This window comes from Prionailurus viverrinus, chromosome B4 (assembly GCF_022837055.1).
Source record: "Prionailurus viverrinus isolate Anna chromosome B4, UM_Priviv_1.0, whole genome shotgun sequence".
Classification (NCBI taxonomy): Eukaryota; Metazoa; Chordata; class Mammalia; order Carnivora; family Felidae; genus Prionailurus; species Prionailurus viverrinus.
In genome coordinates this window covers 131,445,035-131,459,718 of record NC_062567.1, presented here as the reverse complement: position 1 = coordinate 131,459,718, position 14,684 = coordinate 131,445,035, and the positions used below count along the sequence as shown (strand labels likewise).

Sequence of the window (14,684 nt, the reverse complement as noted above, 5' to 3'; positions counted from 1 at the left end):
ATTTCTTGTATACTATTTGTATAGTGGGAGACTTGATAGTTCTGTAATTCAGGAAGCCCTCTTTAAGGAAAATACGTCATTATGAATACTAAATTAGGTGTAGAAGTGAATGGTTAGAATTAGAAAAATTGCAAACCTCAAAAATCACAACTGCAGAGATTTAATATGTGGTATAACTATGCAATTACTACTTTTTTCTTTTTGGCTGTATACTCATGACAACGATTTTGTAGTGTTTTCAGTAGGATAACGCTATCTTGATCAAAATATTTTTGAACGTTGGGGATGCAAAAAAATACACAGATTGATATGCTACCTTCTCTGGGTTGGTGCCCTACAAATGGGAGTTCTGATGAATTCTGTTGTGTTTACCAACATAAAGAAGTATTCATAAAATGTTTGTGAATATGTATGCTACGTGGTCTGGTATATTCTTGACCGAGAGCTTCCAATTTGGTAAGTCCGTGAAAACCGAGTCTTCTGCTTAAATTCTGCAGGGACCAGCCTATTCTCATTTGACCTTTGGACCTGTGCCTTTCTGTTGTCATATTAGGGAGTGGGGAGAGTGTTCTAGAAGCCATTTCTACAACCAAATATCTAGCAGTAACTTAACCATGCATACAGATATCACTGAATTCACCTGTGTCCCAAATTCACCTTTCACTTAGCTTGTGGTCACTAGCACCTTCCTAAATGAAGGGAAGATCGTAACCAGTACCAGTTAAAATATTTCACGCAAATTTTGTGAAAACATGACCAAAGAAACATTGTTCTTTGGGCCCTCTCCCAGGGAGTAAATACGATAACGCATAAAGCATGGAGCCTGGCATGTAGTAAACACTCAATTATCGAGGCGCCTGGGTGGGAGTTCAGCTAAGGTCATGATCTCTTGTTTCCTGAGGAAGAGCTCTGCGTAGGGTTCTGTGCTGACATCTCAGAGCCTGGAGCCTGTTTCAGATTCTGTGTCTCCCTCTCTCTGCCCCTACCCCACTCGTGCTCTTTCTCTCAAAAATAAGCATTAAAAAAAATTCTCATAGTGGGTATTAGAAGGGTAAACTTGCTGGTACTGAAACTGACAAGAGACACATGGGAATGACATCCCAGTAGAGTTCAGTTGGAGTCCTGAGACATCGTGTCTCACAGTATGACCTACGTTAGAGATTGAAAGTGGCTTCTGTAGTTCTATGTAGTTTGGTTCTTCACTTGACAACATGTAGTTATTTCTTCAGTATTTTATGAAGTACGTCTACATAAATTAGCTTTTGTAATTCTTACTGCAGTGGAGTTGTATTAACTAATTCTGTCACTTAAAGGAGAAAACCAAAAGGGTGAAATGACTTTAGTTGCTAACGAGTATGATCCCACCTGCATCTAATCACTTTATCTCCAGCTCCGTTTTGTTTTCCCAACACCCCAGGGTTTTTCAGAGTGCAGAACCTTGCCCAATCAGTATTTCCTTTTGGACAAAATGTGACTTTAAAAATACTGTCGATAGAAAATACGAGTTAACTCGCAGGTAAGCAGGAAGATTTGAGTCCCCATCTTGCCTGATTCCGGCCTGTCTTAACGGAGGGAAGGTGCCCATCTAGGCCTCCCTAAGTCCCCAGGTGGAAGAACAGCCAGTCAGGTCCCGGGAACGTGAGGGCACGTCCATCAGACCCAGGGCGTGGCTACCAGCTTTCTGCCTGTCCTGCTGCTCCGCTTGATTGGGCCAGCGCTTCTCTGCCCCGCCCATGCAGGCCCCGAGAGCCAATCAGAGCCAGGGGGCGTCCCCAGGCCTCCCTTTCCCCTCTTCCAGCCCAGTGGCTTCCGGCGGGGAGACAGCGTGCTCGCTAAGACCCGGAAGGGGATGTTCCGGAGGAGGCGGGCCTGAGGAGGTGGAGCTTGTGGCGCTCACATCCCGGTCTCCGGCGCTTCTTTCCTCTCTCGGCTAGCTGCGGCGCCTGAGGGAGAAGTGTTGCTAGGTCTGCGGGAAGCCGCAGCAATGGCCTCAGTGCTGTCCTACGAAAGCCTTGTCCACGCTGTGGCCGGAGCCGTGGTGAGGCGGGGTCTTCACGCCCGGGCCACTGCGGGGTGTGGGGCTTCTCTGGGGCCAGTCCCAGGATGTGGCTGGGGGATGGGGATGAGAGGGAGAGGGTGGGTTGGTATCTGCAGTCGTGACTGTGGGACGGAGAGCAATGAGACATAGGCGAGAAGATGCTGGAACAGTTTGGGGTGAGGGCCAGCACACCCTCCGCCCCTGGCTGCCGTTTTGGTCTCTTCGAAAATATCTGGGATATAGACAGCGATTGTCCCACATACCCACAGGGAGCTTGGAAGAAAATAACTGCTGTTTTCTTTGCCTTCTGAAGTTTAAAGGCCAACCATTTCCCTTAAAGGCCACCGCACACACATAAACTTTGTTTCCTTGGACTGGAGGAAAACGTAGGTGTGAAGCTGTGTTGCTTAATCACATGCTTACCTGTAGTCTGTTTTCACACCCTTGCGGCAGAGAAGTAGGATATCTTTGGCCAATACAGGCAGATGATACATTTTTTTTTTAAATCAAGATTAGGGTTGCCGTCCAGGTGTGGTTTACTATGAGTATGTGCGTGGTTCTTGGGTTTTTGGATGTCTCGGTTCTATTTGACACCACTCCCTTTTCCTTGAAACATTCCACTCCTGGCTTGGGTAACTTACTCAGCGGGTTGTCCTCTTTTCCCTCTGGCTTCCCTTTCTCAGATCCTTTTCTTGCTATCAACATGCACCTTTAGCAGTTGGAATCACTGTGACTTCAGAGGAATATCAGCGTCCTCTCCTTTTAGGGTGCAAAACTTTGCTGAGAGCTCACTTTTCTGTGCACACTAATCAGGATTGAACCCCAGCTCCATCATTCGTTAGATGGGTGACTTGTAAACTTCACTTTCCTAATCTCTAAAGTAAGGGTATCGATACCTACCTCACAGACTTTTTTTTTTTTTTAATGTATTTACTTTTGAGAGAGAAAGACAGAACACGAGCGGGGAAGGGCAGAGAGAGAGAGAGGGAGACATAGAATCCAGAGCAGGGTCCAGGCTCTGAGCTGTCAGCACAGAGCCCAGTGTGGGGTTTGAAGTCCCCAACCGTAAGATCATGACCCAAACGGAAGTCAGACGCTCAACCGACTGAGCCATCCAGGCGCTCCAGACTTGGTTTTTTTTGAGTTAGTTGACACAATACTTCATGGAAGTGCCTGTTTCATTTAATTAAACCAGAAGAGCCTTTCAGCCAGTGCAAAGGTGCTGAAATGGAAGCTTGCTTGACATGCTCTAGGATGGTCAGGGAAGCCTTATGTGTCTGGGGTGGAGGGAACAAAGGGGCATAGGCTTCAGGGGACCAAACTGTGTGAGACTTTAACACTGACTGGGAAAGAGAGCTAACTAGTTATTGGAGGCTTTGAGCACCCGGCAACTTGATGATTTACATTTTAAACATGATCACCCTGGGTGCTCTGTTGAGAGTAGACTGTAAGGGAGTAAAGGTGGGACACAGGGAAATTGTCGGGGGGCTGTGACATCGTTCCAGGCACGAGATGGATGGTGGCTTGGACCAGGACAGCAGCAGTGGAGGTGGTTAGCAGTGATCATTCACCTGGAATATATTTATAAGATAGAGCCACCAGGGTTTGGTGGTGGATTGGATATCGGGTATAAGAGAATGAGGGTTGGTTGGCTCCCAAGAGCTTTTGGCTTGAGCAACTGGAAGCATTTACATTTCCTGAGATGTAATATAACTATAGTACCTCTATTACAACCTCTTCACTATAACTGAACAGTTTCTGGGAGAAAGATTGGTTTGGGACTTTGGATTCTGTTTGAAATGCATAAGAATCATCATGAGACTAGATAAGTGCCAACTGAGAAAGTTGTGAGCATGCCAGAGAATGCGTGTTCTGAAAGTCACATGGAGAAAGGGGTATAGATCAACTGGGTCAAATAAGATGAGGGGTAAGAATTAACCATTGGACTTATTAACTTGCTCATCAATATGATAAATCCAGTGGTTAATTGACAAGACACATTTTGGTAGATAGTGGAGTGAATAGTTGGAGAGCATCTAAGGGAAAATGGGAAGATGTGGAAGTTTTGTTTCCCTTTCTTTCTCTCAGTGAACGCCTTTCACTGAGTGCTTTCTGTGTGTTATGTACTGTTCTAGGTGGTAGAAATATAGTGGAGAACAAAGTTTTTTTCTTCATGAAGATTGCATTCCAGTGGGGGAGTCAGACAATAATTGAGTCAACAAAATAAATAAAATAATTTGATAGTGTTAAGTGCTATAAAAGAAAATAAGGGTTGGCGAATTTTCTCTGTAAGAAGGCAGATGGTAAATATTTTAGATTTTGTGTACAGTCTCTGGTACAGGTACTCAACACTGCCATGATAGTGTGAAAGCAGCCATTGACAATAATAAGTAGATGAATGAGTGGCGCTGAGTTCCAGTAAAATTCTGTTTATAGAACAAAGCAGTGATTGGATTTGGCCGGAGGGCCATAGTTCTCTGAGCCTTACTATAGAGAGTGACTGTAGGTAGAGGTGATATATCTCCATATAACCTACAAAGACATTTCTGGTTTTTTGTCTCCTTGTTGCCTATTTTTCTCTTGTTACAGTTCTTTTTTTTTTAATGTTTTATTTATTTTTGAGACAGAGAGAGACAGAGCATGAACGGGGGAGGGTCAGAGAGAGAGGGAGACACAGAATCGGAAGCAGGCTCCAGGCTCTGAGCTGTCAGCACAGAGCCCGACGCGGGGTTCGAACTCACAGACCTTGCGATCATGACATGAGCTGAACTCGGATGCTTAACCGACTGAGCCACCCAGACACCCCTCTGTTGTTACAGTTCTGCTTGAAATTATGCACCCTGAGTTTGCTAGGGTTTTTCTTTCTCCCATTAATGTAAACTCCCATTAGATTATCTAATACTTTTTAAGAATAATTTTTTTCTCTTGCTTTCCCTTAGAGTAGTAATGTTCCTAGCACATATCTGGGAGGTTGGATTGTGTTTTGTTATTTTTTTGAACTGTCATGCTTAAGGGTGTTCTCAAACTTTTGCTTTCTTTTTTTTTTTTCAAATCCTTGTGTTAAGATTAAACATGTAATGCAAGTGCTAGTTTCTTCTGGTTGCTACTAAAGGGAAAAAAATGTCACCACAAAAATGTCGCTACAGTTGATAAAAAAAAAAAAATGGCATTGCGTTTAGTGCTATAGTACTATGGTGGCTTGTGTTTAATTAAATGTCCTGAGCATAGTGTTCAACCAAAGCTTTGAGATGACCAAGGAAAGTCCGCTTAGCATAATGGTAAGAACACTTAAGTGTTGATGTGCCTGACTTGAGCCAGGCCGCCTGGGTTGGAATCCTGGCTCTGCCTCTCATAGCTGTGTGACTTGCCTAAAACTCCAGGCAAGGCTGCCTACAGTAGTTGCTTCTTCTCCCCCAAAGGATTGTTGGACTGTTGCTTAAGATGTTGATTTACAACCTTTTTGAGTTGACATGTTTCATGTTTATTCACTTCCAAGTTCTACATTCTCTCATCAAGTATGACGTTCTGCATACACACACACACATTTTAAAAATTAAAATAAATTAATGATTTTGAGTGTTTTGTGGCACACTTTGGGGTAATTGCAGATAATCTCGAGTATTTGAAAATTAGAATTGTTGGGGCGCCTGGGTGGCTCAGTTGGTTGAGCATCCGACTCTTGATCTCAGGTCTTGATCTTAGGGTCGTGGGTTTGAGCCTCATACTGGGAGTGGAGCCTACTTTAAAAAAAAAAAGACTTTTACTATTTCAGGAGGATGCTGTAGCTCTAATTGATGACTATTATATGATACAATTAGTGGCCTCATAAACATTTCTCAAAATAGTGAGTATAATTAGATTCATAATTTTATCTTTTTGCTTCTCATTAGATTAGTTTTTAAAAATAGATTTGATTTGTAGAAATGTGGATTTGTAATTAAGGGAAATCTTATTAACCTACTCTTCACCTACCAATTTGAAGAATGAAATTGGTTAGAATTGCCTAAATGAGGTTCAGACACTGAAACAGACTTTGTAATTGAAATGCTAGTAATTAATTAGGACACTTCTTTTTTCCCTGTAGTTAATTTTAATTTTATTTTTTAATTGCATAATTTATGTTAAAAAAATTTTTTTAACATTTATTCGTTTTTTTTTGTTTTTTTTTGTTTTTTTTTTTTTTTTTGAGAGATAGAGAGCAAACAGGGGAGGAGCAGGGAGAGACATACACACAGAATCTGAAGCAGGCTCCAGGCTCTGAGCCACCAGCACAGAGCCCGATGTGGGGCTCGAACTCACCAACCGTGAGATCATGACCTGAACCTTAAACTGATTGAGCCACCCAGGCGCCCTGTGTAATTTACGTGTTAAAAGAATCACATTTCATTGAGTAAATGCTGGCTATTAAAAAATTCAGATCATACAGAAATATAAAAGAGCCCTCCTCGTTTCTCCTTCCACTTTACCTTTTATTGCTTTGTAACTCAGAGCCCAGGCACACCTATCTTTAGAACTGTGTAAGAAGGCTTATTCCAAACATTTTTCTCCAGTTGGTATCAGAAGATAAAATTAGGTCCAACTGCCCAACTCTGTGGCTCAACACTTAATATTACACTGGACGTTTTACCGTATAGACTCAATTCCTACCTTTTAGAAGTAGAAACCAAGTAGAGGAACTTTTTGGTTTGCTGTAAAAGACCTTCTAAATATAAAGGTCAGTGAAAGAGTCCCTGTCCTCAAGAAGCTCTTCTTAAGTGTATAGTAGAGGTACTACACGGCCCCTGGTGGTAGTACTAGGGGAGAAGTGGTGGGCTGCATTTGTGAAGGTGATGGGAAGCCCCCAAACTTGATGTGTTCAGGCCCAGTCTTGAAGGAAGAGTGGGAGTTTCCTAGGCAAAATGAAATAGGAGGGTGATAAGAGACTTTTAGAACAAAAAACGTGTTCAAAGGTCCTTGTGTAAATCAGTGTGCGGGGAATTTCGAATTCTGTTTCTTCAAGTTTTCCTCCTTCTGTTTTCTCTGTGTTTATATACAAATAAGCATTTACAAATAGATTTGTTTGTTTGTTTATATAACTGGTATTACAGAGTTGCATATCCTGGGTTTTTTGGTATGTTTATTTCAGAATATAAAGCATATCCCCATATGTATGAAGGTTCTCTGGTTGCAAACTGGAGAAACAGACTTTGAGTATTTTAACAACAAAAAAAAGAAGTTTATTGGCAGGCTTTTTAGGAGCTCCCAGGATCAGTGGGCAGGCTGAAGACTTGAAGTAGGAGAGAACCGTCATTTTCCGAAAAGATTTCTGAAGCAATCCCTGGAGAGTGTTGGGCGCTACCACTGGAATCAGTAGATTTTGTCCCTCTACAGCATTCTCAAGATTTAAAGTCATGGGAGAACCCCAGTTAGTTGTGCTCAAGATCATGTGCCGAGTCCTTGACTATAACAGGTGGGGAAAGGAAAGGTCCGGCAAAAGGAACCTTCAGGGGCTCTTCAGCAGGTGTAGTGGAGGGTGGGCATCTAGATTTACCATCCTACCAAGATTGTACACAGTGGGAAGAGGTCAAGAAAATCAGGCTGCCCTTAGAAAAAGGAAATGATGCTGTGTGGCCCAAAACATCAGATATCCACTATATCATGTCATTAAAAAAGACTTCAAACAGCATTGTTTTTTTTTTTTTAATATAAAATATTTTATCATGTAAGTGTTCCATAATTTATTTATGGTCATTTACATCATGTCTAACTTTAACTGTAGTAAACATTTGTACAATGTAAATGGTTTTTGGTTTTTTTGTTTTTGTTTTTATTGTTAAACTTACATCCAAGTTAGTTAGCATATAGTGCAACAATGATTTCAGGAGTAGATTCCTTAATGCCCCTTACACATTTAGTCCATCCCCCCTCCCACGGTCCCTCCAGCAGCCCTTTGTCTGTTCTCTATATTTAAGTCTCTTATGTTTTGTCCCCTTCCCTGTTTTTATATTATTTTTGCTTCCCTTCCCTTATGTTCATCTGTTTTGTATTTTAAATTCCTCATATGGGTGAAGTCACATGATACTTGTCTCTCTCTGACTAATTTCGCTTAGCATAATACCCTCTAGTTCTATCCACATAGTTGCAAATGGCAAGATTTCATTCTTTTTGATTGCTGAGTAATACTCCATTGTATATACTACATCTTCTTATCCATTCATCTGTCAATGGACATTTGGGCTCTTTCCATACTTTGGCTATGTACAGTGTAAATGTTAATGTGACCTCCCACAACCCTGTTATGAAGAATCTGTAGGATTGCTTAGTTAAGCGACTTCCCTGATGTCACTCATTAATTTATAGATGAGAAACAAAACGCTGTGTTCTGGATTCAGTTTAGTTTACTCATATTCTAACTTGTAAAATGTTAGTAGCCTCACAGGGTTTTGTGAACGTTAATAAAATAAGTAAGATAGCTTTTATAATATCTGATACATAATAGGGGCCCAATAAATGGAAACTATTAATCATTTTGTGCACAACTCTGTCTTTTAAATTTATTTATTTTGAGAGAGAGTGCATGCATATGCTCACACAAGTGGGTGAGGGGCAGAGAGAATGCCAAGCAGGCTCCACACTGTCAGCACAGAGCCTGATGCAGGGCTTCATCCCACGAGCCATGAGATCATGACATGAGCTGAAATCCAGAGTCAGACACTTAACTGACTGAGCCACCCAGGCCCCCCCACAACTATGTTTTCTAATTTTCTGTGCATCCTAACTTGTTTGAGTTAGTTAATTTCATGTTATATTTAATAATAATATTTAGTATTTAGAATTCCCTGACTTTTTTTTTTTTAAGATTTTTTTTTTTTTTAAGTAATCTCTATACCCAACCTGGGACTTGAACTCGCATCTCTAAGATCAAGAGTCACATGCTCCACCAACGGAGCCAGCCAGGTGCCCCTAGAATTCCCTGACTTCTTAAACCCCTCTCACATCTATTAACAACCCCTAGATAGGCATTGTAACAAGTGGTTAAAAGTGTGGACTCTGAAACCAGACTGCCTGAGTTCAGACTCCAACTCTGTCACTTACCATCTGTGTGAGTTTGGGCATGTCTCTCAATCTCTGCCTCAATTTCTCATCTATAGGAAGGGGGAAATAATAATAATACCCACCTAGTAGGGTTGTTTCCGAGGCTTTTGGACAAGTATCTTTATTCTCTTACAGAGACAGGAAAATGGAAACAGGGATGTTAAATGATTTGGCCAGGGTTACCAGTGAATTGGTCATAGGCAGAAGGCCAGAATCCAGGCCTTTTCTCTTTGCTATGCCTAGCTGCCTTCTCTTCTTGTCTCATTCCTTTGTGTATTTCAAAACCAGGTTAGATTATCAGAAAACAAGTGACATTAAATATTAAGTATACACATGTATAACCAAACTGGAGGCAATTGGACACTAATTGTTTATTGGGAGTACTTTTTTTAATGTTTTATTTTATTTTTGAGAGAGGGAGCGTGAGCGGGGGAGGGAGATGGCCAGAGAGAGAGGGGGACAGAGGATCCAAAGCAGGCTCTGTGCTGACAGAGAGCTGGCTTGAACCCACAAACTGTGAGATCATGACCTGAGCCAAAGTCGGATGCTTAACAAACTGAGCCACCCAGGCGCCCCTTATTGGGAGTACTTTAAACCACAGTTCTAACAATTCATATGTTCAGTTCTCTTTGAAAGGGTTTACTTTTCCACAGGTGATTCATTCACACCCAGATTTTAAATCCAGTGGCTCAGATTCCCATAGAATTAACTTAGGTTAGTATGTATCTGAGGGTATTATGTTACTTGGTTTAAAAACCTCAAAAGGGGGCGCCTGGGTGGCACAGTCGGTTAAGCGTCCGACTTCAGCCAGGTCACGATCTTGCGGTCCGTGAGTTCGAGCGCCGCGTCAGGCTCTGGGCTGATGGCTCGGAGCCTGGAGCCTGTTTCCGATTCTGCGTCTCCCTCTCTCTCTTCCCCTCCCCCGTTCATGCTCTGTCTCTCTCTGTCCCAAAAATAAATAAAAAACGTTGAAAAAAAAATTAAAAAAAAAAAAAAACCTCAAAAGGAGGTAATTGGAGAAAGTCATTATCGTATTATCTTTACTTCCTAGCTTGCTGTTTTATTTCATTTAGGCTTCTGCTAAATCATGATCGAATTATTATATAGTGTTTAGTCTTGAAGACTTCATTGCCTCACTACCCACCATCCGAAATATATCTTGATTTCTTAGTAAACTTTTTTTAAGATTTAATTTTTTAGAGCAGTTTTAGGTTCACAGCAAAATGGAGAAGAAGATACAGAGATTTCCCATATACCCGCAGCCTTCACCCATGCATGGCCTCCCCTATTATTAACATCCCCCCCTGGAGTGGACATTTGTTACAGTTGATAAACCTGCACTGACACATCATTGTCACCCAAAGTCCATAGTGCATATTAGTGTATATTCACTCTTGATGTTTTACATTCTGTGGGTTTGACAAATGTCTGATGACATGAAACCAGCATGAGAGTATCATATGGAGTACTTCCACTGTCCTAAAAATCTTATGTGTTCTGTTTATTCATTCCTCCTGACCCCCTTAATAAACTTTTCAGCTAACAGGGTCATTTCATTTCAGTTCTCCTAATCTTAAAGATTCTTATGCCATCTTTATGGAAATTATTTTTCTAAATTTGCTTCTTTATGCTTGAATCAGAAAAAGGTTAAATAAAGGAAATTGTATTGCCATACATACAGTAGTTTATAACTTAATTTTTTTAAATAAATGTGGTATGGATGCTGAAAAGTTTTGGAGTAAAAATTATCAATGTCATCTTGGGTCATTTATGTTTTCTTCTGAACCTGAGTTTTCTGAGCTTACTGGGGTTCCCAGAGAAGTAAATGTGGTAACACTTGTAGAGCACCTAGTGCAGTATCTGGAGAAGTGTAGTAAGGCCATAATTTATTTATTTTTCCGATATAATCTTGTAAATATAAATATAGTATTTGTACCCAGTTTCAGAAATTAAATACAAGTGAAGTTTGTTCTCTCTTCATATGACCAACTCTGTCCTTTCACTTGTAGCAGGTAATCTCACCTTTTATTCCCTAGATAAAATAGAGGCTTCTTGGGATGAGGTTTCTCACTTTCCATTTTGTCTTATTAAACAATCAATTGCAGTTGTACCCATATGTCCTATATTCTGCTGGCCTCAGGAAAAACAGATACATCCAGTCTCTGCTACCTTTGATCTTGACGCTTCCCCCTTACCCCATCCCCAATTATGTGTTAGGACTTTACTCCATTAATTTTCACTTCTTTCCTATAGCTTTAACCTCTCCATTGTTTGCTTCCCTTCAGCCCTCAAACATGGTTATTAGCCCTGTCCTGTCATACCAGTCTGGTCTGGAGACTTGCCTTTTTCTTTTTTTTCTTTTCTTTAAAAAAATTTTTTTTTGTAGTTTATTTTTTGAGAGAGAGAGCAAGCGAGCAAGGGAGGTGCAGAAAGAGAGGGAGAGAGAATCCCAAGCAGGCTCCATGCGGTCAGCACAGAGCCCATGCAGGGCTCAATCTTAGGAACTGTGAGATCACCACCTGAGCTGAAATCAAGAACTGGACGCTTAACTGACTGAGCCACCCAGGCACCCCCTTCTTTTTTTTTTTTTTAAGTTTATTTATTTATTTTGAGAGAGAGAGAATGTGCACACAAGTGTGTGAGCAGGAGAGGGAGAGAAAGAGGGAGAGAGAGAGAATCCCAAGCAGGCTCCGCACTTCAGCGTGGAGATTTAATGAACCATGAGGTCATGACCTGAGCTAAAGTCAAGAGTAGGATGTTTAACCGACGGAGCCACCCAGGCTCCCAGAGACTGCCTTTTTCTTAGCTGCTGCTGGTTCTCCTAAGTTTACTTAAAGGATATTCTGTACCTACTACCTCTCCTACTCATCCAGGCTAACCACTGGAACTACTCTTCCAGAGGCCATCACTGACTTCCTAACGGTGACTTTTTTCATTCTTACTTGATTGGACTTTTTAGTAATTATTTTATACTGTACACTCTCCTACCTTCTTGAGGTGTCTTCTGAAAGAGTAGTTATTCTTTCTTTTTTAATAAATAAAATTACAGTTGTTCTTTTGGAAGGAACTTAAGTAACCATTACTAATTTTAGGGTCCTAATTAAGATTGAGTTCTAGTGCTAAAAGGTGCTATAAAAAGGATATAGGAACCCACATTTGTTGAGTGCCCAATGTGTACCTGGTATGATGCTAGGTGCTTTTTATTAATTATTTCTCACTTCTCACAGCAATCCTTGATAATTATGTATTGGCCCTAAAATTACAGATGAGGAAATTGAGGTATGGAGATTTGAAGTTATTTATAGTATGTACTATAACTGGGACCTGAACATTGGTTTGTTTTATCCCAAAGCTCATGCTTTTTTCCATAAGACGCTTAGGTGCATTCATTATCTATTAGGCCTTTTGTTTAACTTGTATGTTAAACTTGTATGTTAAAGTTTTGTTTAACTCTGTGTATGGATATGAGAATTTGCTTGATTGCTTTATCAAGGGAAAGACATACTAACTCTGATAGGTAAATAACATTTTTGAATATGAAAGCCACAGTGAGTAGCTTTCAATCTTTGGGATTTCATTAGCTGGAGATCTACCACTGAAAATGTATTTTAGTTGTTTTTCTTTCTAAAATAGCCCTTTTATCAAATAATGCCATGTACTCCCTCAGGGGATGCTGTACACTGATTTCAGTAGTGTTGTGACTCAACCACCATTTCTAGGCTCCTCTCTGGAAATTGACTTTGGAACTGGCATTGCATTTTTTGACTATTTTTCATCCTTCAGGGGTGAATTAACATTTTGGAAATGGTTGAATTCGGTGACTTGGTTGGTAAGCTAACCTAAATGTTATTGTCCTTTAAAGGCATGATGCTCTACTTCTATATGTGTGTGTGTCCCTGTTATTCCCATAAGATTGCACATGCTTAGGGGACCACATCTTGACCAAGTTTACCCTATCGTCTCATTCTGACTCTTGTTTGTGGTGGTAGGTGTTTCAGCTCAACGGCATGTGTGTTTATGTTGGCCAAATAAAAAAAATGGACTTTGAATGTTTATTGACCTTTTACAGGTCAATAAATGAATAAACCACTGTATTTTGGATGTGTAACCTGAAATGTAGATGCTGATACATTATTAAGGAATCCAGGTGCTGACTATGGGACTGTTCACAACAGAGAGAAACAAAAATGCCCTAAGCTGAAACTGGTGTAGGTGACTTGGTTTGCCATTTTTATCTCTAGCTATGATCTGTGTCCTTAAGCTGTAGTATGCTATTACCAACTGCCTAAAGACTTTTTTTTTTTTTTTGCTCTTTAGTCATTAATTGTTAAGTTCCTGCCCTTGAGGTGCCCATAGTCTAATAAGGAAGACAAACTCATTAACAACTAAATACAGTACAGTGATTGCTGTGTAATAGAATTTTGTACACATGATGCACAATAGCATTAGAAGCATCAGGTGAGAGAGTAGTTAATTCATTGTCATCTGAAAGTCACTATGTCCAAGATTGAACTAGTAATTTCTTAAAACTATATCCCTCAAACAACTTTCCTAATTCTGTCGATGGTATCTTCATTTCTTATGACTTTCCCTTCTCTCTTACAATCCATATCCAATAAATCAGAAAATACTATTCTTTTAGATCTTCTGGCAGATATCCCTTCTCCATTTTTTTAAGTTTGTTTATTTTGAGAGAGAGAGAGAGAGCGCGCACAAGTGGGAGAGGGGAAGAGAGAGAGGGAGAGGGACAGGGAAAGGGAGAGAGAGAGAGAGAGAGAGAGAGAGAGAGAGAGAGAGAATCCAAGCAGACTCTGCACTGTAAGCACAGAGCCTGACGCAGGGCTTGAACTCAACAAACCATGATATCGTGACCTGAGCCGGAGTCTGATACTTAACTGACTGAGCCACTCAGGTGCCCCTCCTCCATCTTTTTACTGGTTGTATTTGTGGTCTGGTCTTTCAGGTTGAGAGCTCTTGTGGTTGGTTACTTGGATGGCCCTCTAAAAGGCCTTTGGGATGTATTTTAATGAGATACCTGTGTAGTAAAGGTCTAAATTTAGATTTCTGGCTTTTTTCCTTCTTGATTTTGTCATTTTCCTGATTTTTATATACAGGGTAAAATGGTACTATTTAATGTCTGTTTGATTTTCTTTTGTTTAGTATTACTGTACTAAATTTTATAAATTTTTTGGAGGTGGGTATTAAGTAGAAATACGTTTCTTAGTTCACTTGTTAAATGTCCAGGGAACATGTTAAGAGTGGTGTTATGCTATGAGTGATGTTATGTAGTAATAGATTTGAAATGTGAATGTTACCAACCTGCCCTTACACAATTTTATCATGAAATAAGAACAAAATTGAATAAACAGCAAAGGAATAAACACATTCACAAAGATTTAAAAATATTTATTTGCCAAGACTAGCAATAGTCCATTGTAAAATACTTAAAATGAGATTTTGGTTTCTAACTAAGGAACTAATCAAAGCATCTCCTGAAAACTTCCCTTTATAATTTAAAAAAAAAAAAAAAACCTGTAAAATATTTCTTTAAAAAAATTTTTTTTTTTTTACA

The 14,684-nt window shown here is 40.3% G+C and overlaps 1 protein-coding gene across 1 annotated transcript in view; it reads left to right on the top strand.

Annotated features, from left to right (window-relative positions):
* The first annotated feature begins 1,862 nt into the window (after positions 1-1,862).
* The window catches only part of SLC25A17 (solute carrier family 25 member 17), a 47,597-nt gene continuing 34,775 nt past the window's right edge, over positions 1,863-14,684 (top strand). The window contains exon 1 of the mRNA XM_047868260.1: positions 1,863-2,038. Coding sequence (XP_047724216.1) covers positions 1,985-2,038 — 54 coding nt within the window. The 5' untranslated portion in view covers positions 1,863-1,984. The remainder of the gene's footprint in view (positions 2,039-14,684) is intronic.